We start from the raw sequence: 25,811 nt of genomic DNA on the forward strand, positions 1-25,811 counted from the left end.
AAACGTAAAAATAAATAATCACATGCTTCCTTTCCATCATATGTGCTGATTACCAGTTTTTCATGTTTTACTTAAAGCCCCTAGCTTTTAGTCATGTAATTGTGACCATCTCACATTCCATTTTTTAAAGTGTTTCTATTTCTTATAATAGCAGGAAAAAAGTTTGAAAACATGAACCCTGTAGACTCAGAAGCCCAGAAGGCAATTAAAATCTCCCAAATTTATTGTCTTTAAGCCAATCTTATAAATGGTTTGTATTGACTCATGGTTTTAGAATGTCAGGAATTGAAAATACGGAGTTTTCCAAAATATCATTGGGACAAATCAGGTTCTGAGCAAGTGTTAGTCAAACACATTTGTTACCTTCTTTCATGATAAATTCTACCGAAACGTTTTCAGAGCATTCTTAAAATGTTGTGTATTTTGGTCATATACCTGATAGAGCTTTTATGGAGGGACTAATTCAAAGAATCTGCTCTCAAAGGATGCAGTTAGAGAGAATAAAGGAGAGGGCCAGAAACAACATTCTGTTCCTGTGGAGCTTTTGTGGCTCACCATCTGAGGCACGTAATACTGTGATGGCTAGATATATTTTTTTTTTATTGTAAGCAACAAGTTTAGATTCTATGGATATCTTCATGAAGAATCTTCATGAATGTTCCTGTCTTGTAGAGAGATAGCTTTAATTCCCAATAATAGAGTGGGGGTGATTGGTTGAGAAATAATGTTCTGTCCCCATCAAATTGAAAGATTATCTTGATATTCATTGCTCATTTTCCTTGGTTAGTTAACTGAACTACACTCATTTTTATACAGCAGTACTTTATATGTAAACCATACACTTTCTGACAGTTTGCACAGTTTCAGAAAAAACTGAGCAAGTTAGAAGAACAACTCAGTAATGAAATTCAAGCCAAAGATGAACTAGAACAGAAATGCAGGTAAGAATTATATTTGGTATATTTATGCCAGACATATTTTAATTTTCCATTTTGAAAACTTAAAATACAATTTAAAGCATTCTTCAGGGACTGTAACTCCACCAAGCCTATCTCATTTTAAACAGCCAGTTTGTTAGCCCCATATGATGAACACTACCTTTGAAAGATAACAGGGGTTCTAATGGGTCAGGCCAGTGGTTCATCTACATCATTAGTCTCTCTTCTGACAGTGGCCAGTGCCAGATGCTTCTGTAATGAACAGAACAGGGCAGTTACTGAGTAATCTATACCTTGTAGTCAGTTGGAGATAGGGATACCTGGAGCATGGAGTTGTACCCCTAACCATCTTTTTTGTGTGGTGGGTTTTTTGTTTTTGTTTTTTCGTTTTTAAGAGAAGACATCTCTGCAGGACACAATATATTTTTTCTCAGTGCTTGTCTGGTTGCTTAAAATAGGATTCACTATAGAAGATTCACAAGGTGCATCCACGTTATTTTGTTTTTCATTTTAACTGATAGTTGCTTTTGTTCTAATATTTGTTTTCTTATTCTTTAGGTCTGTCAATGCTCGTTTAGAGAAGATAGTGAAAGAACTAGATGAAGAGGTAAATCGTATTTTTATTGCACTTATACCTTAATTGTTCTGATATATGTCCTAAGTATGTTTACTTTCCTCAGGATGCACCAACTTTTACATGACATTGGTACAACAGCATGAGTGTATGTTCTAACAGTACATCCTAACATAAATGTGCTGCCACTATTGCAATAACTTGGCAAGAGGAGGGTAAAGTGATACCTACAGTATTTTAATTGATTCCAGAATCATGTTTACTATGTCCTATGCCTTAGTTAATAGTTTATAGAGAAATAACTTTTAAATACAATTTCTGTGAATTGAATTCCCATGAAAGATGCAGGGTTGATTCTGTTGAAGGCTGAAATATTCCCTCCATAGACAGATAACAGGCCTTCAACTATCTCTCTATTGCCCTATCCTTGTATCTCAACCCTAATTGGTATGCCCATTTAATCATTGGTTTTGCTGCTGAGTCTGCCAGTTTTGCTGATGTCGCTTGTTCATTCTGTACTCTTTTGCTGGAAACTAGATAGAAACCCCTGGATACATTTAGCATAGGCCAGGGGTTTGGAACCTTTTTTGGGCTGGGGGCCATTGACCCACAGATATATCAGTTGGGGGCCACACACAAGTGAGAAGCAACCAAACCCTCAATAACGTGGCCCTTAGCAGGGAGAAGCCTCAGGGCCTGGATCCAGGCAAGTTGTGGGCCGCATGCAGCCCTCAGCCCTTAGGTTCCCCACACCTGACATAGAACATCAACAGCCTTCATACGGGAACAGTTTTTGGGCACTGCCAGCCAGGAGTATATTTGAACTGGTTTTATACCCATTGCTGGTCTCCTGACTACCCAAATTCCTCAGCAATAATATTTTATGACTGTACAATTATATGCCAATTGTGTATTGTTCTGCAATTATATAAGAACACAGCTATTAAGTGTTATGGTGTATGCATGCTGTAGTCAGATTAAGTACATATTTGTGTATTTAAGTTAATTGCAATTCATGAGCTACCTTTAGAATTTTTGAAGTAATACCATGGTTCTGTGATTTTTCTTTAAATTTAACTATGATTTATCTCCAGGTAACATCAAGGAAGAATGTAGAATCTGCGTTAAGGCAATTAGAAAGAGAGAAAGCTCTTCTTCAGCACAAGAATGCAGAATACCAGCGCAAAGCAGAACACGAAGCAGATAAAAAACGCAATTTGGAAAATGATGGTATGTAGAACAGTACTTTAAATGGGGTACATGGAGATTTTAACATAAGGTAGCAGAACTGTTGTCTTGTTTGTAAGATCTGTTTAAAGATAATGAGTGTGTGATGGAGGGCACTTATGATTATTTTATTGTAGTTAACAGTTTGAAAGACCAACTTGAAGATTTGAAAAGGAGAAATCAGAACTCTCAAATATCAAATGAGAAAATCAATCAGCTACAAAGACAGGCAAGTTGTGTGTGTGAATTTAAAATCATTGTTTTAATAGGCTATTGGGGCTCCCTTCTTAGCAAATGAAAATTACATGTAGTTACAGAAGTTGCTATCTAACATGAAATGCTGGTCTACTAATATAATGTTAGTAAACGTTTCCATACTTTTCTTTTTCCTTTGATCCATAAATTGTTGATTAAATTGAAATAGAGATGGTTGTTTTGTATTTTAATAGTCTAAAATGTGTTTTTACTAATCAATAGCTGGATGAAGCCAATGCTTTGCTACGCACAGAGTCTGATACTGCTGCCAGGTTAAGGAAGAACCAGACTGAAAGTACAAAGCAAATTCAGCAGTTGGAAGCTAATAATCGAGAATTGCAAGATAAAAACTGCATGCTGGAGAATGCTAAACTCAAACTTGAGAAGGACTACATCAATCTTCAGTCAGCCCTAGAATCTGAAAGAAGAGATCGAAGTCACGGGTCAGAGATTATCAGCGATCTACAAGGTAATGTGTCTACTTTGATTCAAGGTGCAGAAATAGAAAAGAGTATAATATAATTATTTGATCTGGGAATTGTAACTAAGTTTAATAAATTATCCAAGTCAACTATATCTTTCCATAATAACATTTCATCAGTAGATGTCAAATGATGCTAGCACATCTGAATCACCTAGAAGACAGACATTTTTGAGTAGTCAAAACACATTCACAATTAACAGTTATGAATTATTGCTAACTTTTTATTGGACTAATTGATGTTTTCAACATTTTTAGGTCGAATATCTAGCCTAGAAGAAGAAGTAAAAAATGGAAAGTGTGCATTAGCGAAAGCAGAAGTGGAGAAGAGACAATTACAAGAGAGATTCACAGATTTGGAAAAGGTAACGTCACATGTTAAAGTAGAATGTATACTTAATATGTGTGTAAAAGGTAGACTAGAAATTGGTTGCAGTCATGGAAATCAAACTAGTCAAATTGAAGCTTCTTGGTTGTTACATGAATTGGTAATTTTTTTCCTTAACATTTCTCTCTCAAATCATTTTCAGCATATGTAGGAAATCAATAACTGTCATTTTAAGATAGAGGAATATCTTATAGCAGTAGTTTTCAATCTTTTTTCATTTGTGGAGTCTTAAAATTTTAAATGCAGGTGTGAACATTTTTAGAGATAATAGATGTACACAGATTGCTTTAAAAACTCCCTATGCAACATGTTGAAAGATTGCCCATAGCAGTTTAGATGTTACTGGGATGCTTTATTGTGTAGGCTGTATTGTGCTGAAGGCTATTTTAGTCTCCATTGGGGGAAAAAAATCAGAACTTGCTGAAGCATAGAAGATTTTTACTTGCTGTAGTATAGAATATGATCTGCTTTCACAAATCCTAAATTTTGTACTGCATTTAACTAGACACAGTATTCCTTTGTTAGATCTCAATCCAGTCATTTTCTACTCAGAGGAATACTATTACATCAGTGCAGTGCTGAAGTCTTAATTTGTATGCTCCTTGGAGTATGGGCTATCTTTTTCTGTTAGCATATTGCTTTTAGTTGTGCTCCATAATACTACTATTGGTATCTATTTTAGCCTTAATTTGCAGCCAAAAATAATAGTTTTGTCAAATATGTCAATTTCCTTTTTCCTGTAACTTCAACAGGAGAAGAGCAACATGGAAATAGACATGACATATAAACTCAAGGTTATGCAGCAGAACCTGGAACAAGAGGAAGCTGAACATAAAGCCACAAAAGCACGATTAGCAGACAAGAATAAAATCTATGAATCTATAGAGGAAGCCAAGTCTGAAGCCATGAAAGGTACAAATGCAACCTTATATTTTAAATTATGTAACCTAGATAATGCAAGTTTTAGAATGCTCACTGTGAAATTGAAATGTATATGGTTTTGCACTTCAGAATCACTTCTTAGGAAGCTGATTCAAGAATTTTGTGTCTAAATTAAAAATTCTAGAATTGTCCAGATCACATAAAGTAATCACTTATGGCACAATTCCCCTTCCCCCAAGGTTTGTTATGAGGATGCTATTTGAATTATCCTCTCCTATATGTTGAGGTTGAGATACATTGGAGGAATGATTTAAGGATTCTTGCACTGCTGTATTGGTAGCTATTCTGTGTATAAATAAAAGGACTTTAGTTCAGGCAGTCGCATACATCATGTGCATTAACTTCTTCAAATGGCTCTGTGTATTCCCACTTATGGGTCTTGCACTACCAAATAGTGCCTAATGGTAGAACCTTTTCCATTAGAGCACTTATCTGCCCTCTTGTATCCTTCCCTTCTGTTTTTGAACATTCTGAGTATGAGGCTTATAAGGAGTTGTGGTGTCCTCTACTACTTCAGTTCCTTTCAAGTGCTGTGCTAAATGGAAATGAACTGTTCTAATCTGTTCAGATCCACAGGTTTTTCTCCATTGATATGATCGTTTTGCTGGCGGTTGTTTTTAGTGTGTAATAGGGATGTAAATGGTGGAAGAGTTACCTGGTAAGAATTAGTCTTACCAGCATACTTAACTGGTAATCAGTTAACTGGAGGTCCCAGCCACTGAGAGCAGCCATTCCGCCCACAGCAGCCCAGATGGCAGGGCCCTGGACATAGCAGGTCCGGGCAGCCCATAGACCAAGAGACAAGAACAGCCCCTGCCGTCTGCAGCACAGCAGGGCCAGAGCAGCTTGCATGGCAGGGTTGGCAGTACCCCTGCCACTGAGTTCTACCAGCCTTCCACAGTTAACTGATTAAACAATTAAATTTATATTGTTTAACCAGTTAACTTTTTTACAGGATATTCACATTCCTAGTGTGTAGTGTAATCTAAGTATAGTAATAAATGTTGTCGATTTTATAAAGTTGGTAAGTTTGTTTCTGTGTTATGTCAAACGAAAGAAGAAGAAGCAGGATTTAAGAGACATGCTTTGTGCTCATCTGTCTTCCCAGTGTTGGGCAACTACTTTAGCTGCCTGAAGTCACTGGGGGAAGGTCATTCTCCTATGTGTTTGATTTGCTGGACTTTCATGACCAGAGCATGCAAAGAGAGGCAGAATAGACTGCAAGTACATACTTTAAGGAAGATCTAGCTGCTAAACCCTCCAGTTCATGGGTGTTAAGCATCTGATACTAGGTTTGGTATCTCTCTCTTTCTCTAGTAAGTAAGTTTCCTAAAGGTTCTAGGACATCAGAATCTTCATCAGTTCTAATCGGTTCTAACTCCGGAGCCTTCTGTTAAAGCTGTCAAGGCTTTGAAGGTATTATTGGTAGAAAAAGACTGTCTGCTTTCTAAGGATTTTAGACTCACATCCTTGGCTCTGGCTCTATCAGTTCCAAGAAAGACGACATGGAAGAAGGCAGCCATTGTTAGCAGTTTCTGATCCTGCACCTTAGATTTACTGGATCGGTAAGATTCTGATGTAGTTTCTGTGGTTCTTACTCCGAAATCTAGTCAGTTCTGGGCTCAGCTTTGGAAACAAGAGCTACAGGTTTGAGTATTTCTCTGGGTAAGGTACTACCCAGATCTGTGGGGTACGCTTTGAAGAATCTCTGCTCTGAAAAGGACTTTTACAGTGGGTGACTGAAAAGGACTTTTACGGTGGGTGACTGCTGTGTACCCTCCCTTGTTTTAGTGTTCCTTGGATCTAAACAAGAAGCAGATGGCAATGAGGAAGAGGCATTCAATTCTACAGTCTACTTCACCAGAAAAAAGAGAAGAGCAGAAGAGAGTATTTCTCAGGGTGCAACTCTGCCACCTCTTCTGCTTACAGGGTCTCCTAGCAGGTTACTGTGTTCTCTCTCCACCTTCCAGTTCCATTGTAGTTTCAGAAGTATTCCATCGTGATCCAAGATCAGATTCTCATTTAGAGGAAGAAAGGAAGAATTAAGAGATGTGATTTACCCCATTTTATGCCTTTTCTCAGCCTGTGTGCCCTAATTCCTTTACTGCTCCCCTTTTTTAAGCAGTCCTTATCTCCAGGGCTCGACAAACCGCTGAATTTACTCGCCCATGGCGAGTAGATTTCAGCCGGTCGCTCCGTGCACCCCATGCGCAGTGCAGGGCTAGCAAGTGGCTCTCACCAGGGTTTGTCAAGCCCTGCTTATCTCCATAGCCCAATTGGGTGCTACCACAGAATTTTTTGAACCATTTTCCTTATGAATGGAGACATGATTTTCATTTGATAAAGATCCAGTGGCTCAGCAGTCTTTTGATCTGGCAGCTCTGGCTGAAGAGGAGGATGAAGAGGTAGTACCTGTTTTTGAACAAGAGCAAATGAGCTTCAGTCATGATTTGTCACTTGATATAGGTGTGACTTCTGCTTCTTCCCCTTCTGAGAATGCTTTGCAGTTCCATGACCTGGTTCATTGCCTTGTGTCCACACGGAAACCTACCTTCCATGACTGTGGAGGAAACCTCCCATCCAGTATTCAGCATCCTTCGGACTATCTCCAGGAATAGGTTACCATTGTTATGGATGGTCTTTTTCAGCTTGCTAAGATTGTTTGGTCACTTCCTGCTTCCTATCCACCTGTTTCCAAAAAACCAAAACAAAATGAAAAAACCCATGACCTGGCAAACTATCATATATCTCATTAAGGGTTTTCTTATTTTCATAGATCTTGTGCCTAATTTATTGGTTGTGGCTGCTGCCAAAAACAGACTTACAGCTGGCCAAGTCCTCTCCAGTCCTGCTGACAGTGAGGGGAAAAAGATGGATATCTTTGGGGGAGAGGTTGTTTTTTCCTTCTTCCTTTGTTATTAAGGTGGCTCATTGCCATGCAGTGATGACCTATTATCAGTTCCATCTACTGTGTATGTTCAAGATTTGCAAGCTGATAAAAGAAAAGTGGCAAATGCTACCAGAGCCTCATACTTCCTATGCCTCCTCACTCCCTCCAAGGGCTTTCAGAGGAGCTGTGAATTGCCTGATTTGTGCTCCATCTCCACTTCTCCCCATCCCTCCCAGAGCTGGAATGCTGTGAATCAGTGTCCCTGGCATTTCAGCTCTGGGAAGGAGGGAGAGGAGTGTGGATAGAGCGTGAATCGCCTAATTCACATGCTCTGATAGTTCAGTGAGGGAGAGGAGCAGGTAAGTGTGGGGCACCAGAGCCCCACAATGTGAGAGACATGTGAAGGAGGTGGTAGATGGGGAGGCTGCAGGTGGAAATCTAGTGAGTCATGGGCTCCTGCAGCCCACTGAGGTGAAGTAGGTCCATTCATGTGGTCCACCCACTATTTTTGGTTATCTATCCCTGTTTTAGACTCTTGCCAAAGCACTAGCATTTTTTCCTATATTTTCTTCAAATTAATTGTTTTCCTCCTCCATGCTGCCTGGGTGCCACCAGGGAAAACTGGGTGCCACCGGGTGCTAAATCTTCTTTTTCCTGGGGGAGCTTCACCCCCACTCTGCACTGAGGCCCTGAACCTTCCCCCAAGGCCTGCCTTCACTCTGCTTCTTCCTTCCTTCCCCTGCTCTGTTCCCTCTTCATTTGGCCACAGCACCACTTCTCCACAGCTGATAGTGGTGGGCGGGAGGGAGAGGGGGAGGGAGTGAACAGCTGTGGCTGGTGAGCGCTGAGCAGTCACTATGTTTTTTTCAGTGCCTATCACTGAGTGCTCAGGAGAGACCAGGTCCCTGACTTCAGTTCCAGTGTCCAGCCTCGCCCTGGCCCAGAGTAGCTGGGAAAACCCATTCCAGGGAAAGTCTGGCATCTCTTTTGTAGGCCTGGGCTGGAGAATACTCAGTTGCTCTGTGGGGATGGAGTGTGCACAGTCTGATGTACAGTAGGGGCTGTGATTTGCTCTAATACTCATTCAGGATGGGCTCTGCAGATTTTAGCTACGAAAAGTGAAGTCTCTACTGAGCATATGTGAACTGTGATTTCTTTTCAGGGCTTTAATTATGTGGCTAACTTTGGGTAGATTTTCACAGGAACGGCACATATCATAGAGTTGCAAAAGTTCAAACTGTTCAGCAAACTGATTCACCAACTGAACCCCCCTGATATTATTGACTGTCATTGTGCATACTACTCATGTTTTTAAAAAGGCTTTTTTTAATAGTTCAACATGTTTTTGAGCAGGGATCTGAAATTGGTAGGAGCACCACCTGCATGGCCCAAATCTGAAGAAGAGCTTTGTATAAGCTCTCTCCCAACAGAAGTTGGTTCCGTAAAAAAATACTGTCTCACCTACTTTTGTGTATTTGTCTCCTAATTTTATCATCAGTTTCAGTCATATCATCTAATATCTTTAATTTCACAGAAGTCCAAAGTATGTTAAATTGTTGGCTCCTAATTTTAAACTTTTGGTCACTGCTAGGCACCTAAGTAAGTGTCCTTATTTTCAGAAGGGCTGAGGACCCACAGCTCTCAATCGACTTCACATTTTAATTCTCTTATTTCACAGAAATGGAAAAGAAGCTGTTGGAGGAGAGAACTTCAAAGCAAAAAGTCGAAAACTGCTTGTTAGAAGTTGAAAAGAGGTGTTCTATGTTGGACTGTGATATCAAACAGTCTCAACAGAAAATAAATGAACTGCTTAAGCAAAAGGATAAACTAAATGAAGATGTAAGTAGCAATTATATTAGCGGTTTTAGTTGTAACCTTTAGGATATTGTAAAATTTATTCCAATTTAAAAGTATTGAGTTTCTTTATTTTGGGCAGTATATGTGAATCTTTACAAATGAAAATTATAGTAAGTGTATCTCCATACTCAGTTCTGTAAATTTTATAGGAAAGATTCCTTAATGTGTAAAGTTTCATTTTTCTGAAGTTTTTCAATATTGTAACACATTTTTCTAAGTTTGTCATGCAGAATGTAAAATTCTGTGAAACTAGGGTGAAAAACTTGTTTATTCTACTTAGAGATAATTTTAGCTATAGAATAATCTTTATATTGAAAAGATATGTACAGCACAAACAGTAGTTCATAGTTAATACAATAAAACCATAGCAAATCAGTCCAACTATAAATACCGTTTTAAAAGTTTACAGTATGGGGCTGTAAAATTCCTCTGATGTTAAAAAGTAAAAGAAATTAATTTGTTTTTCAGGTTAAAAACTTGACACTAAAAATAGAACAGGAAACACAAAAGCGCTGCCTCACGCAGAATGACTTGAAGATGCAAACGCAACAAGTCAACACATTGAAAATGTCAGAGAAACAGCTAAAACAAGAGAATAACCATCTTCTGGAAATCAAACTGAGCTTGGAAAAGCAAAATAATGAACTCCGCAAGTAAGTAGAGCTGCATCACGGTTTTATTTAATTAGTTAATTTAAAAAACTCTATTGCATTTTTATCTTACACAAAATTTGAGAGCCATTTATATTTAAAATCCTGGCTATACAATACCAATCGTATCATAGACATTCCTTTAGTATAGAACTTTATTGTTCATGTTGTACAGTAAAACTCCAGTGGTCTGGCATCCAGTGGTCCGGCACCATCTGGAACCCGGAAGTGCTGGACAATTGGAGCTGCTCTGCCCCAGGCTTCCCCGATTCAGCCGCTGCTGAAACTGACCAGTGGCTGACTCTAGGAAGCCCGGGGCAGAGCACCCCAGCTGCTTTGCCCTGGGCTTCCCGGAGTCAGCCTCTGGTCAGTTTCAGCAGCGACTGAATTGGGGATGCCTGGGGCAGTGCAGCTGGGGTGCTGCCGGGTTGGTCCTGCAGCGCCGAGGGGCGCATCTCCCCGACTCCACTCCAGACCCCTAGTAGCCTCCCTTCCTCTCCCCCCCCAATAGTCCATCATATTTGATAATCCGGCACCCCCTGGGTCCTAAAGGTGCCAGATTATCAGAAGTTTACTGTAGTTGCACCTTCTTTTCCTGGCAGAAATTGAGGCCTTATTGGAATAGGGTATCTACAAATACATAGTAAGAAATGGTTGTTCCCTAAAAGAGCTTACAAAAAAACAATCCTGGCCATATGAGTTACATCTGTAGATTCAGTAGAAAATGACTCTGAAATGCTGTTTCCCCCACCTCTGCCAAAAATAGATAGTGTGAGGCATAAAGTAACTTTTTAGAATTTTAATGAATTGAAAAGCTGAATTCCTTGAAGTCTGTTGGAATCAGAGTAAAATGACTGCACGTCTCTAAATTTGAAGCTAAAAGTGAATTAATAGACTTAGTAATTAGTACCTTTGTCTTCAATGTGACTTACAAACACTCATCAGTTACCACTAATTTTAAAAAATATTTTATGATTATAATAAAAACAAATTGTAAAGGGGACTTCATTTCATGAGAGATTTGTTGCTGTCTGTAATGAGCAATTTTTGATATCTGGAACAAGAATGGTCTTGTGGCTGAAAAGGCAAGACTAATACAGGAGTCAGAAGGATCTCATTTTTATTCCTGGTTCCTGTGTCACTCAAAGTGAATAAATGTGCTGACTAATGATTAATTGATTGAATTGCTTAACAATGATTGTAGTTAACACATTTTGCATTATGAAGAATACTAAATTGATGTTCAAGGTCCATTTTGCAACTCTCACTTCCCAAATCTATGGAGCTTGGATTGTCACTGTACTGATGACCTCCATGTTGTTAAGAGAAGAGGGCAGTAACTGTTTGCATTAGTAAGGTCTCTCGTTGGCTAGCCCACATAACAGAATTGTCAGTTTAAAAGTCTGCTTACTAACCTTTCGAGATCTGAAGAGATCATAGTACTCATAGCTGTCCAGGCATAATGGGGGGCAAGAGACAATGTGGGGAGTGGGGTCGGAGGAACCCTAAGGCTTTGGTATAGAAGGCCTTGCTTTTGGTGAGGTGATGCTAAAATAAAGAAGAGTTTTATAGATGCATGTGCATACAGAAGCCTTTTGCTTTTATGTAGTTGTTTGTAGTATTTTCACAAGTTTTGCTTACAAGTACTGTTTTATGGTTTTACAGAGAACGTCAGGATGCAGATGGACAAATGAAAGAGCTTCAAGACCAGCTTGAAGCTGAACAGTATTTCTCAGTATGTATTGTTTTTATTTTATCAATCCGGCCTTTAAGGAGCTGAAAATGATACCATCTAAGTTAGATGTACAGTTGCTTCACAATAACTTGGCAGATATCTTTTAGTGAACAGTCCACAAACATTAATATAGGCTGAAATTTGTTCACAAAGTACTCTACAAATACTTGTGGAAAAGTAGGGTCTACTATGCAGTGCGTAAACAGGAAGAAAAGGATTCAATTTCTCATGTAATTAATTTGCCAGCTTAAAATAATAAAAATCCTTAAAAAATGATGTGTTTCTGTGGGTGATCAGCTTTGCACACAGGCAAATAATTCTTGATTGTTAATTATGTTTCTATCAAACAGGTATGATAGCTTATACATACCAATGTCTTAGTTACAGATTTGGAAAGACTACTTTTTCCAAGTATTTTAATTAGTTATGTTGCAATAAAAAGAAACTTTGAAAAAGCATATAATAATATAATATATGGAGATGAACCTGTCTCATAGAACTGAAAGGGACCTTGAGTGGTCATTGAGTCCAATCCCTCGCCCTCACAGCATGACCAAGTACCATCCCTGACAAATTTGCCCCAGATCCCTAAATGGCCCCCTCAAGGATTGAGCACACAACCCTGGGGTTAGCAGGCCAATGCTCAAACCACTGAGCTATCCCATATCCCCTCTGCTGAGCTATCCCATATACATGTGTATGTGTGGTGCATAAATTGTACATGCATACACACTTTGAAACCTACTTGTGTGAGGATAGCACGCACATTTATGGAGGAATGTATTAGCAGCTGGAGGATTTAAATGTGCTCTCTTTTCCTCACTGGCTGGGATTTAGGGCGATAGGAAGTATGGTTGCCTTAAGTCAGGGGTAAGAGGCTATGTCTACACTGCACCGTAGTTCAAAATAAGGTACGCAATTTGAGCTATGCAAATTGCATATCTTATTTAGATTTTATTTCAAAATAGCTTATTTTGTAATTTGGTGCTGTCTACACAGTGCCAAATTTTTAAATAACCCACTATTCTAAAATGTCCCTTATTCCTTGTGGAATGAGGTTTACAGGGATGTCAGAATAGAAAGCATGAAATAACGGGCTTGCTGTTAAGATGCGGGATAGCTATTTTGGAATACTCTGCTATCCCGAAATAGTGTTGCAGTGTAGACATAGACAGAGAGAAAAGACACTCCCGTGCTTGGCATTTTATTAAAGATTTTTGTATTTAGTGTGATTTTTGTCCCATTCATTTAGATATTCCTTAAACTAAAATATGCAAGTCATTATTCTTTCCCTTGTTTAAAACTCTAGACTTTGTACAAGACCCAAGTTCGTGAGCTTAAAGAGGAGTGTGAAGAAAAGACTAAACTTTGTAAAGAAATTCAGCAAAAGATACAGGAGTTACAAGATGAGAGGTGAGAGTTTGCCACTTACTTGGATATGTTCAGAAAAATGAGGTTATTTATCTGAGTTGTAAAAGGCTTTCATTTAACTTCTGAATTATGTATTTATCACTAATTTTCAGAGACTCTTTGGCTGCACAACTTGAGATCACTTTGACAAAAGCTGATTCAGAGCAACTTGCTCGCTCCATTGCAGAAGAACAGTACTCTGATTTGGAAAAAGAGAAGATCATGAAAGAATTGGAGATCAAAGAGATGATGGCAAGGCATAAGCAAGAACTTACTGAGAAAGATGCTACCATAGGATCTGTGAGTAATCTGTATCATAACTCCTGTGGTATATTTTTATTATGTGCTAAAAGTTCTTCAAATGTATCTTTGTTATAATGATTAGAGTCTGATAGAAATATGTAGCTTGAAAAAATGTTAGAGTTTTGTCCAAGTAGATTGAGTTAAGCAGCATCATATCATGAATTTCTTTTTTTTTTTTTTTTTTAACCACTACATGGTTAATATTGTTTAATTAAAATTTAGCATTGTTTCCAATACTAAGACACATTTTCTGTGGACGTATTTTTCACATCTGGATTACAATATAATTATTTCCATATTTGGATGTATGGAAACAAAACGGAGAAGTATATGTATATTCAGTTGTGTATAAAATCTATGTATGATGGTACAGTTTATGTTTCTATAATTAAGATTGTCATGTTTTCTATTCTAAATCATATTTTTTCAGATATGTATAGTTCTAAAACATGACACCCTAGGAATGGATTCCTTTGTCTAGAAAACCTTTGTGGCTGGAGGGATTAACTTAACAGTGTAGTTTAATGGGTTCTAGTAGGCATTCAAGACTTTCTAATAAGTATTCAAGGCATTCTAATAGCTTGGTCTCGAATGCCTATTAGAAAGCCTAAGTCCCCAATATACAATTTTTGACAATTTTGTTATTTTGAATGATCGCTTAGAAGCATCATTAGGCAATAGTTATATTTTCAATGTATGCATTTTTGTTTAAATTACGTTTTGCTACATATTTCCATACTGATATTGTGCCTGTGCCTTCTGTGGATAAATCTGTTACCAAATATAGACCTAAACAAAAAAGGTATCAACGTGTTTGGGTAGTATCTGGACTTCTGGTGACAGAAGAGCCCTCCCAGCCCTGTAATAGAGGCAGCTTAGCCGTCCTCTCCTTAAGTTTCTCGAATGGGCTGTAAACAACCTCAGGAAGATTTCAAAACTGTTAGCTAGTTCCAAAGAAAAGATCAAGGCCTGCAAACTCTGTATCCCCCTGAAAATAATATGCTAAACATATAGGTAGAGGCTGCCCTTTCTGCCCTTCTTTAGGGTCCTCTGGAGAGCAAGGAGCAGCACGAGCTGCAGGCACCCTCAATTAAGAACTGACTTCCTTGCAGTGTTGCATTAATTCTTAGTCTCATCCCACAATATGGAGCCACAACCCACTTCATCTTTCATAATCAGTATTCATGTGGTCTACATTTTGCATCAACTGCTGTTGATTCCATCACTGGTACCATTACCTCTTTTCCCTCCTTGAAATTTGTCTTTAGTTTCAACCCCTAGCTTCCACGTGCATCCTCTGAATCTTTACCTCCACTGTGTTCCTCACATAGGCCTTGCCTTTCTCCTGACCTGCCCCTCCTTACTACACCCACTTTCTGTGCTTCAGTTCCATCACCTCTCTCCAGATCTCTTGTATCATTATCTAAAATCTGCCTCCTTTTCCTCCTCCACACTTCTGAAATCACCATTAAACCTGATGATTTATAGCCATACACTTTTCTATCCCTACCAGTCTTAAACTCAAACCCTTTCCTTCAAAATCTATGGAATGCCTGCTCTGTTTTGGAAGAACGTCACTTCAGCATATCATAGAATATTAGGACTGGAAGGGACCTTGAGAGGTCATGGAGTCCAGTCCCCTGCCCTCATGGCAGGACCTAGTACTGTCTAGACCATCCCTGATAGACATTTATCTAACCTGCTCTTAAATATCTCCAGAGATGGAGATTCTACAACCTCCCTAGGCAACTTATTCCAGTGCTTAACCACCCTCACAGTTAGGAATTCTTTACTAATGTCCAGCCTAAACCTCCCTTGCTGCAGTTTGAGCCCATTGCTTCTAGTTCTATCCTCAGAGGCCAAGGAGAACAATTTTTCTCCCTCCTCCTTGTGATACCGTTTTAGATATCTGAAAACAACTATCATGTCCCCTCTCAATATTCTCTTTCCCAGACTAAACAAGCCCAATTCTTTCAGTATTCCTTCATAGGTCATGTTCTCTAGACCTTTAATCGTTGTTATTGCTCTTCTCTGGACCTTCTCCAATTTCTCCATATCTTTCTTGAAATGTAGTGCCAAGAACTGGACACAATACTCCAACTGAGGCCTAATCAGCGCAGAGTAGAGTGGAAGAATGACTTTTCATGTCTTCCTCACAACACACCTGTTAATGCATCCTAGAATCATGTTTCCTTTTTTTGCAACAGTGTCACACTGTTGACTCATATTTAGCTTGTGGTCCACTATAATCCCTTTCTGCCATACTCCTTCCTAGACAGTGGCTTCCCAGTCTATTTGTGTGAAACTGATGGTTTCACATTTGTACTTTGTGTACAAGTGGAGTACTTTGCATTTGTCCTTATTAAACTTCATCCTGTTTAACTCAGACCATTTCCCCAGTTTGTCCAGATCATTTTTAATTATGACCCTATCCTAGAAAGCAGTTGCAAACCATGCCAGCTTGGTCTCATCTTCAGACTTAATAAGCGTACTCTCTATGCCAATATCTAAATTGTTGATGAAAATATTGAATAGAACTGGTCCCAAAACAGACCTCTGCGGAACCCCACTTGTTATACCTTTCCAGCAGGATTGTGGACCGTTAATAACTACTCTCTGAGAATGGTTATCCAGCCAGTTATGCACCCACCTTATAGTGGCCCCATCTAAGGTGTATTTGCCTAGTTTATTGATGATAATATCATGCGAGACCGTATCAAATACCTTACTAAAGTCTAGGTATACCACATCCACCGCTTCTCCCTTATCCATAAGACTTGTTTTCCTATCAAAGAAAGCTATCAGGTTGGTTTGACATGATTTGTTCTTTACAAATCCATGCTGCCTTCCCTATCACCTTCTTATCTTTCCTGGCACAGAAGTTAAACTGACTGGTCTGTAGTTTCCTGGGTTGTTCTTAGTTCCCTTTTTATAGATTGGTGCTATATTTGCCCCCTTTCCAGTCTTCTGGAATCTCTCCTGTCTTTCATGATTTTCCAAAGATGATAGCTAAAGGCTCAGATAACTCCTCTCTCAGCTCCTTGAGTATTCTAAGATGAATTTTATCAGGCCTCGGTGACTTGCGGACATCTAACTTTTCTAAATGATTTTTAACTTGTTCTTTTTTTTATTTTATCCTCTAAACCTACCCCCTTTCCACTAGCATTCACTAGGTTAGTCATTCCTTCAGACTTCTTGGTGAAGACAGAAACGAAGAAGTCATTAAGCATCATCTCTGACACTTCCAAGTTTCCTGTTACTGTTTCTCCCTCCTCACTGAGCATTCGGTGTACCCTCTCCTTGGTCTTCCTCTTGCTTCTAATATATTTATAGAATGTTTTCTTGTTTCCTTTTATGCCTGTAAGTAGTTTGAACTCGTTTTGTGCCTTTGCCTTTGTAACCTTGCCCCTGCATTCCTGTATTGTTTGCCTATATTCATCCTTTGTAATTTGTCCTTGGTGTGTGTGTGTGTGTGGGGGGGGGGGGGTGGTTTGGTTGGGTTTTTTTTGTGACTCCTTTTTTATTTTTAGATCATGCAAGATCTCCTGTTTAAGCCAAGACGGTCTTTTGTCATATTTTTTATCTTTCCTTCACAGTGGAATAGCTTGCATTTGGGCACTTAATAACGTTCCTTTGAAAAACTGCCCCTCTCCTCAGTTGTTTTCCTCTCAGTCTTGCTTCCCATGGGACCTTACCTACCAGCTCTCTGAGCTTACCAAAATCTGCCTTCCTGAAATCCATTGTCTCTAGTTTGCTGTTCTCCCTTCTACCTTTCCTTAGAATCATGAACTCTATGATTTCATGATCACTTTCACCCAAACTGCCTTCCACTTTCAAATTTTCAACCAGTTCTTCCCTATCTGTTAAAATCAAATCTAGGACAGCTTCCCCCCTAGTAGTTTTTTCAACCTTCTGAAATAAAAAGTTGTTTGCAATGCAGTCCAAGAACTTATTGGATAATCTGTGTCAGTTTCCCAACACATGTGTGGATAGTTGAAGTCCCCCATCACCACCAAATCCTGCACTTTGGATAATTTTGTTAGTTGTTTAAAAAAAGCATCATCCACCTCTTTGGCCTGGGTAAGTGGCCTGTAGTAGACTCCTAGCATGACATCACCCTTGTTATTGACCCCTTTTAGCCTAACCCAGAGACTCTCAACACGTTTGTCTCCTATGTCCATCTCCACCTCAGTCCAAGTGTGTACATTATTAATATATAAGGGAACACCTCCTCCCTTTTTTTCCTACCTGTCCTTCCTGAGTAAGCTGTATCCTTCTATACCAATATTCTAATCATGTGTATTATCCCACCAAGTCTCTGTGATGCCAACGATGTCATAGTTGTATTTATTTATTAGCACTTCCAGTTCTTCCTGCTTATTACCCATACTTCTTGCATTTGTATATAGGCATCTAAGATACTCATTTGATCTTGCCCAGTTCTGCCTTCTCCCTCCTTTCTCCCTACTATTATAGCCGACACTCCCTCCCATTTCCAACCCATCTCCCAGGTCTCTTATGTTCTTCATTTACCTGTGGGCTTTGGTCACCTGTCCCCATTGAACCGAGTTTAAAGCCCTCCTCACTGGGTTAGCCAGTCTGTATCCAAATACAGTCTTCCCCTTCCTCGAAGTTGAACGCCATCCCTGCTTAGCAGTCCTTCCTGGAATAGCATCCCATGGTCAAGGAAGCCAAAGTCCTCCTGGCGACACCATCTTCGCAGCCAAGCATTCATCTCCAGGATGCACCTGTCTCTGCCTGTGCCCCTACCTTTGACAGGAAGGACTGAAGAGAATACCACCTGCGCTCCAAACTCCTTCACCCATACTCCCAGAGCCCTGTAGTCACTCTTGATCCGCTCAGTGTCACACCGCTCAGTATCATTAATGCCCATATGCATGAGTAGCATGGGATAGTAGTCAGAGGGCTGGATAATCCTCGACAATGCCTCCATAACGTCTCGGATACGGGCCCCCGGCAAGCAGCATACCTCCTGAGATGACATGTTAGGGTGACAGATGGGCACCTCTGTCCCCCTCAGAAGAGAGTTTCCGACCACCACTATCCTACTTTTCCTCCTCGCAGTGGTGGCAAAAGACCTCCCAGCCTTGGGGGTACGAGGCGTCTCCTCCTCTGCTGTAAGGGGTGATTCCTTATCTCCTGTATCAAGACGAGCATAATCGTTTCCCAGTACCACAGTGGAAGGGTTCAGAGCAGGGGTGGAGCACTGCCTGCTGCCAGAAGTAACCAACTGCCAGTGTCCACCCTGAACCATCTGCTTCTCCACCAGTAGTGTGTCACCAGTCTTGTGTACTGGGGCAGCTATCTCAACTGTCTCCACATGAATACTGTCCAGGAATTGCTCGTGGATTCAGATGCTCCCCAACCTAGCCACCTCCTCCTGTAGCTCTCTCACATGCTGCCTGAGAGATTCCACCAGCAGGCACCTTTCGCATTGGAGGAGCTCCCCAGCCTGGATTTCAGTAAGTGGGAATTGCAAGCCACAGTCCCTGCAAAACCACACCAGGATCTGGGTAGAGGCATCCATTGTCAGGTGGTCTGTCCAGCTACAGGTGCAGGTGGAGGAGACAGAAGCAGTGCTGGCACAGGTGTTGTAGGTCTTTTTGACAATCGTCGGTCTCCCTGTGTCAAACTCCATGTTAAACTCCCCTGTCTGCAAACTCCTGTCTGCAGACCCCTGATTGTCTTCAGCTTTGTGCTTTTGTTTCTCTGACTCTGCTTATATCGCTGCCCTCTTTCAGCAGACTCGCCTTTAGTTCTCTTTCATTCTAAATATTTGCTACAGTGAACTCTGTTCCTCCTTTTCAGTTCCTCCTTACATAGCACACAAAACTTGCACATTCTCTGTTTTGAAGTCTCACCTTCAGATGGTTGTAATTTTTCATGCATTCTACCAAGTCCTGAGCTTATTAGTGTCTTGATTTTGATGGCAGACTTTTCCTATTCATTTTTGCCATGTCTTACAGCCTTTACATAATTATTTATTTTGCTCCTTCTCTCTCGTCCCTGTCCCCACATACCTTTGCTTGCTCATTCTCTGTGCCTCCCATTTCTCTTCCTGCTCCAAATCCTCTCTTCCTTCACTTTGATCTAATTCTGATATATTTTCCTTCTTTCCAGTAAACCAGTCATTTGTTACATTATTTTTTTGTTGTGTAGTAATACATAGTTTTGTGTTTTGTTTTGTTTTTAGCTAGAGGAAGCCAATAGGACACTAACGAGTGATGTGGCTAATCTTGCTAATGAGAAAGAAGAACTGAATAATAAGCTGAAAGAAGTTCAAGAACGTGAGTTTTCACTGCACAACTTGAATTTAATTTGAAAAAACTTTTATCATCAAAAAGTGTACCATTAATGCTCTAATTAGCCATGACAGATTTCTTATTGCCTTATTACAGAAATTGCAAGACTAAAAGAGGAAGAAACAAATATAATTGTTGTTAAAACTCAGTTTGAGAAGCAATTGTTGAATGAGAGAACACTGAAAACTCAGGTAAATGTAAAAGAATGAGCAGATTATCACGATAATTGGAACAATATACTATACTGTTCATGCAGGAGATCACATTTTTAGATGGAATGGTTCTTTCCTTTGTAAATCATCTTTATGTACTCGTTGAAGTCTGGAAACAATTATTATGTCCTTAGACTTTTTTTACTAAACCATGTTAGATTAGGAAAACTTGCACACTGTGGGTACAGACGTATAATATAGAAGCATCGTTCGTGAATAAAACAACTTATCCCAATGTGATTTAGCCCATTGTAAATCTCTAATCAAGGTAAATCCTTTATTATGATTCAGAGAATCTACTTTTGACATGTATTTTGCTTATGACTAAGTTTGATTTAATTTTATTGTTAGCAATTTCAAATTACCTTCTTCGGTGTTTTTCATCTTTTCCTGAAGCATCTAGCAATAAACTCTGCCAAAGTTAGGATACTAAACGTTGTGCTCCTTCATTGTGCTGTAGATATTTAGAGGAATATTAGACATTCCAATTAAAAGTTGTATATGGCTTCTAACTAATTGGGGCTAACTTTAAAAAAAAAAAAAAAAAAAAAAAAGAAAGAGAAGAAGAAAGAGAGAGAGAGAGATTGATCCAGAGATTTAAATTGGTATTTCATTTAGATGGGCACTCACAAAGATTTTTGAATTCATATATAAAATATTTTAAGTTAAGCTAATCATGGATGGAGAGATTACTTTATTTGTAGCTATTTATCTATGGGAGCTTTATTGTGTGTTCTGTGTTCTTTTTGTTTGTTTGTTTTTCAAGGCTGTCAACAAGTTGGCTGAGATCATGAATCGGAAGAATCCAGTCAAACGTGGAGCTGACACTGATGTGCGGAGGAAAGAAAAGGAAAATAGGAAACTGCACATGGAACTGAAATCTGAGCGTGAAAAGTTAACCCAGATGATGATTAAATATCAGAAGGAGATCAATGAAATGCAGGCAGTAAGAAGTGAATTTGTAGCAATAAAAATGTTCTTAAATTTTACTTAATTTTAAACCTGGTTTCAAATGATTATTTCAAGATGTCATATTTATTCATTCATTTTCTATACCTTAAGGATGACCCAGCTAAAAAAATTAAGTAGTTGTGCATGTCAAGATTGGTTGTGAAGACCTCATTCCACCAAGAAAAATATTGTAAATAAGAAATTATAGGGTATAACAATAATACAAAAAGGCAAACCTTTTCAAATAATTTTCACAGCAAATAGCAGAGGAGAGCCAGATACGAATCGAACTGCAGATGACACTTGATAGCAAAGATAGCGACATTGAACAACTTCGCTCACAACTCCAGTCAATACATATTGGGCTAGATACCACCAGCATTGGCAGTGGACCTGGAGATGCTGAAGCAGATGATGGATTCCCTGGTATGATTTGTTCATTAATATTCCCATTTTTATTAGTTTTATAGTGTATTATCATGGAAATCAAACTATTAAATGACCTTATTATTCTGTGACTTCCTTGGTTTTTCTGTATTTCCTTATACCTTTTCAGTAGTCTGATAGCACTTAATATCCATGCACTAACTGAAACAATCTTTATTTTCTCTATACTTAATTCTTTTTAAATGATGTTTTTAGAAAAAGTTCATTCAATTTTTTAAGAAATCAAAGATTACATTTTTCTCTCATTGAACTAACAATTTTTTCTCTTGATTGATGTTTTCATTTTGTGAATACTGCATTAAATGATAAAATATAAAAACTAATATTCTCTTTTTAGTGTTTCTGTTTTAACTATTCTGTCCTTTTTCCTCCTTTGTGCTGGATGCTTAGTCCATATCACTCAATCCCATACTATGGAATCAATGTCTCTTACATACCAGCATTCTTCTACCTCTGTCAGTATTGCCACTAAGCCTTCCAGTTCTCACATGCTTCTCGACTCTGATTCTGACTCAGAGGAAGAACCATTGTCTTGTGCACACATCCCTTCTGAACCTGATAGCACAGGTGACATTCCTGAAACCATTTGGTGCATTTATGTTTTGTTCTAACTCTGCCCTCTTGGCCTTTTTTTTAAATAACTAACACTATTTTCAAAAGCACTGGCAGCGCAAGTTGTAATCCGGAGCATATTAAAGAGAATGTTGCATGAACAAAGAATTGGCTTGTGTTTCAGTTACAACCAAATTTTAGATCGATAGTTTAAAAACAGTCATTTTGCAGCAGGCTTTGATAAGGTGATTGTATTGCTATATGTTCAAAGTGGTCTCTATGCAAGGTCTGTGCTAAACTTTATGCGCCTCTGAGTTTTGGTTTATCCAAAATCTTATGTGAGTATTCTAGTTGAGCAATTAAATATTCCAGACTAATTGACTATCTAACAGTTCACCTTATCAGTACAAATACTGTTTGCCTATTCAAATCCAGTTTTGGCGTGACCAAATTCTTTCTGTAAAGTTGGATGTCACATGATTAAAACACTAAAACTTGGAGGCTTGTTTAGAAAAGATTGGTCCCTAAAACGTAAGATTTGTGTGTTCATTATGGATCTTTGTTGTCATTAAAGGCAGAAACAAGCTAATAAAATGTACTTTTTCCAGCAGCAAGAAGAAAATAATCCTTTGTGGAGAAAGATAGCTCTTTTTATAAACATATGTTATATATATTATAACTGTTTATATGTGAGTGTACACATACTCTATAGATCAACCCTCCTAGTACTGAAGTGAGGTTTTTTTTTACCATAGTGACATTTAATATCTCCCTAAAGATTCCTTTGATTATGGAGGGTTTTTTTAATTTAAATTTCAATACATGGATCAGTTTTATTTTGGAATGTTATCAGCACATTGTCAGCTGAGGTAAGGATGAAATAGATTCTTTAGATTCTTTATTTTCCCAAAGTGCATAATTTTTGTGTTCTGATGCTCCTTATAAAAGAAACACAAACTATATTTTGGTGTCTCTTCTTTCTAGATGCTGTTACAATTTCTTTACTTTTATCCCCGGACACTTGTCAGATCAGTAGGGGTTTCAGAGTTCAGACTAAATTAGACTATCTTTAAGAAATGTTTAATTATATCTGACTTCAGTAAATAAAATCTGTTTCCTTTCTCATAAGAAGGCAGGGCTGGGAAAAAGGTCTGAGAGAAAACAAGGTTTATGTCCATTAAGCACACAGGCAAATCTAAGATGCTATGAAGGTGATTTCCTAGACAATACATTCTCTTCTGTCTTGTCCCTGCTACCAAACTAAGGATTAAGTTGTGGAGAAACTAGATTCTCATCCTGTACCTGTCCCCAGACTAAGGATGCTGTTTAAGAGGAGAGACACCAGATTCTCATATTTCTATTACTATATACGCTATACGGATACACAACAACAGAGGCAGGCAGGTGAATGCTTTTGCAGATTCACTGAGAGATTTTTTTTTAACTCCTTGAGCTGTTCCTGGTAGGATCCAGCCAACCCTAGCTTCTCCTCGCAATTCCTTTTTCTGGGGATGGCTGAATGTTTTTCATGAGTACCTTTTCTCCTGTTCTTGTCTGTGAGAAGAGTTAGGGGTAGAGAGCATTTGGCCTGTATGGGGTGGAGTCAGTTTTAGCAGCAAACTCAATGAAGAGTATTTAAACTATACAGTTGCACTGACAACAGGTAAAGAACAATTGCCTGTTGCTTTTTTTGTTGTCTTAATGAAAATTGGGTGGACTTGACTACTGTCTCCCCTCAAGCTGAATTCTTAGAGGTTGGAAAGGTGAGGAGTATGTAAATGTTTCTCCTTTAGTGAATAGGTTCTTTTCATGCTGGGGATCAGTATTCTGGTATCAGGCAGTGTGAGAGTAGCTCCAGGCAAACCCACTAAGACCATGAAAAGTCATATGTCAGGCTCTGAAGAGCCACAGGTGATGCTAGAGGCATGAGTTGTGCACCACTTAATTGACTGCTGAAGATTTAAATTTTCATTATTATTTAATATGCCAGACATATGAGGCAATGTGCTTCCCATGTTATGAATGTAAAATCCCATTTAATCACTTAACTCAGGGGTTATCAAACTTTGTGATACCACGACCCCCCTCTAAGTTGCTCACCCCCCCGGAGGACCCACAGTTTGAGAAACGCGGACTTAACTGGCTAAACATTTTGTTTAACCGGTTAAACGCTTAAACAGGGAGTAGATGGGCTGCAATGCCCATCCCTCGCTGCTGGCGGGGACTTCTCCGTCTGGACTGGAGTGCCTTTGCCTGTGGCAAGCTCCACTAGCTGGGCTGGTTCTCTACCGGTTAACCAGTAACCGTTCCCATCCCTTTCCCATATACTTGATGTGTGTATTAAAATGTGTGTCCTCATTAAAGTCAACAGCAAACAAACAAATATACTCTAAAGACAGTGTATACATCATACTAGATAATCTTTCTCCCTCCCTTCTCTTCTTCCTAACCTTTCTCTCCACTGTACTGCGGCTTCTGTAACTTTATCTTTTCATTATTCAATTCCCATTTATACACACAGAAATAATTTCACCACCTGCTTAAAAGGAATCAGTGTCTACAGGACTAGGGGATGTTAAAATTTCATACATAGGCTAGAACAAGATGCCCGTGTTAAAATGAAATGTTTTAGAACTTTGAATTTAAAGTTCCTGTGCAGAGACTGTGCTCTATAAGTATTATCTCTTTTGATATAAATAATCAGAAAGCAATTATTGTGGGTAGGGCAGTTCTATCTAATACTATTTACCTAACAAATCAGACAAATTCTTATCTTCAACTAGTTTGTAAGCTTGGGCAGGGAAATTTTGTGTGTTGATACAGTGCCTCGCACAGTGGGAGCATGATCTTGATTGATCTTTGGTTTTTATCACATAACAAATTAAGGATGTTAAATTGCAGTCAATCAGCTAATCAAATAGTCGATGGAATTTCCATTTACTACTCAATTAGTCGATGAGGGGGGCTCGTCTCCTACTGCATTTAAACTGCAGAGCTACAGCAGGGTTAGCTCTTGGGGTGGCATGAGCTGGGACTAAGCAGTCCCTGCTACGCTGGCCCTGGGAGCTAACCCTGCTGCCACTCTGCCTTTAAATGTAGCAAAAGCCCTGGGCATTACTACATTTAAAAGTCAGGGCTGCAACATGGTTAACTCTTGGGACTGGCGTGAGCTGAGACTGAACAGTCCCGGTTCGCACCGGCTTTGGGACTGTTGCACCTCTGTCTCCCCTGACCTCCACCCGACCTGCACTGTGGAGACGGCTTCCCCCAGCACCGACTCCTACTTCCCCCCCTTCCCTTGCTGCCTGTGACACAGAGGCAGCAAGGGGCAGGGGGAAGCGAGTAGTCGATTTGACTGGCCAATAAGCATATGTTCATCTGGTAGTTGACTAGTCGACAACTCTCTTACCATCCCTATAACGAATATTAAATTACAATTGAGATGTCAAGGCTTACTGTATGTAAGGCTGTTTTGAAATCTTCAGAGAAAAGATGGTATAAAATATGTTTGTTGTGTGAAACTAGCTGCAAAAGCTATTTCGTATTAAGTGTTTCAGTGAAAATGTATGGAATGCAGTAAAGGCAAAAGGCGCAGCCAAAGGTGACTTATTGTTACTGGTGAGAAAGCTGTGATGATTTACATGGGTTCTGAGAAAAAGGTTGTAGAGCAATTATA

The 25,811-nt window shown here is 39.2% G+C and overlaps 1 protein-coding gene across 7 annotated transcripts in view; it reads left to right on the forward strand.

The window, feature by feature from the left end:
* Window positions 1-25,811, forward strand: part of ROCK2 (Rho associated coiled-coil containing protein kinase 2) — a 155,746-nt gene that overhangs the window by 112,782 nt on the left and 17,153 nt on the right. For 6 of the 7 annotated variants that reach the window (XR_012902516.2, XM_075923482.2, XM_075923480.2 and 3 more), the window contains 17 exons: window positions 853-941; window positions 1,497-1,545; window positions 2,607-2,742; window positions 2,877-2,968; window positions 3,217-3,463; window positions 3,734-3,840; window positions 4,616-4,775; window positions 9,374-9,534; window positions 10,021-10,205; window positions 11,868-11,937; window positions 13,247-13,350; window positions 13,461-13,647; window positions 19,865-19,958; window positions 20,070-20,164; window positions 20,952-21,131; window positions 21,394-21,562; window positions 21,974-22,150. Coding sequence is in view for 6 of the 7 variants with exons in the window: in XM_075923482.2 (XP_075779597.1) it covers window positions 853-941; window positions 1,497-1,545; window positions 2,607-2,742; window positions 2,877-2,968; window positions 3,217-3,463; window positions 3,734-3,840; window positions 4,616-4,775; window positions 9,374-9,534; window positions 10,021-10,205; window positions 11,868-11,937; window positions 13,247-13,350; window positions 13,461-13,647; window positions 19,865-19,958; window positions 20,070-20,164; window positions 20,952-21,131; window positions 21,394-21,562; window positions 21,974-22,150 (2,302 nt within the window). In the remaining variant the exon portion in view is untranslated. The remainder of the gene's footprint in view (window positions 1-852; window positions 942-1,496; window positions 1,546-2,606; window positions 2,743-2,876; window positions 2,969-3,216; window positions 3,464-3,733; window positions 3,841-4,615; window positions 4,776-9,373; window positions 9,535-10,020; window positions 10,206-11,867; window positions 11,938-13,246; window positions 13,351-13,460; window positions 13,648-19,864; window positions 19,959-20,069; window positions 20,165-20,951; window positions 21,132-21,393; window positions 21,563-21,973; window positions 22,151-25,811) is intronic. The other variant, XM_075923484.2, reaches the window with a different exon arrangement.

The sequence above is a fragment of the Pelodiscus sinensis genome, chromosome 3 (assembly GCF_052426305.1).
Source record: "Pelodiscus sinensis isolate ZL-2025 chromosome 3, ASM5242630v1, whole genome shotgun sequence".
NCBI lineage: Eukaryota > Metazoa > Chordata > Testudines > Trionychidae > Pelodiscus > Pelodiscus sinensis.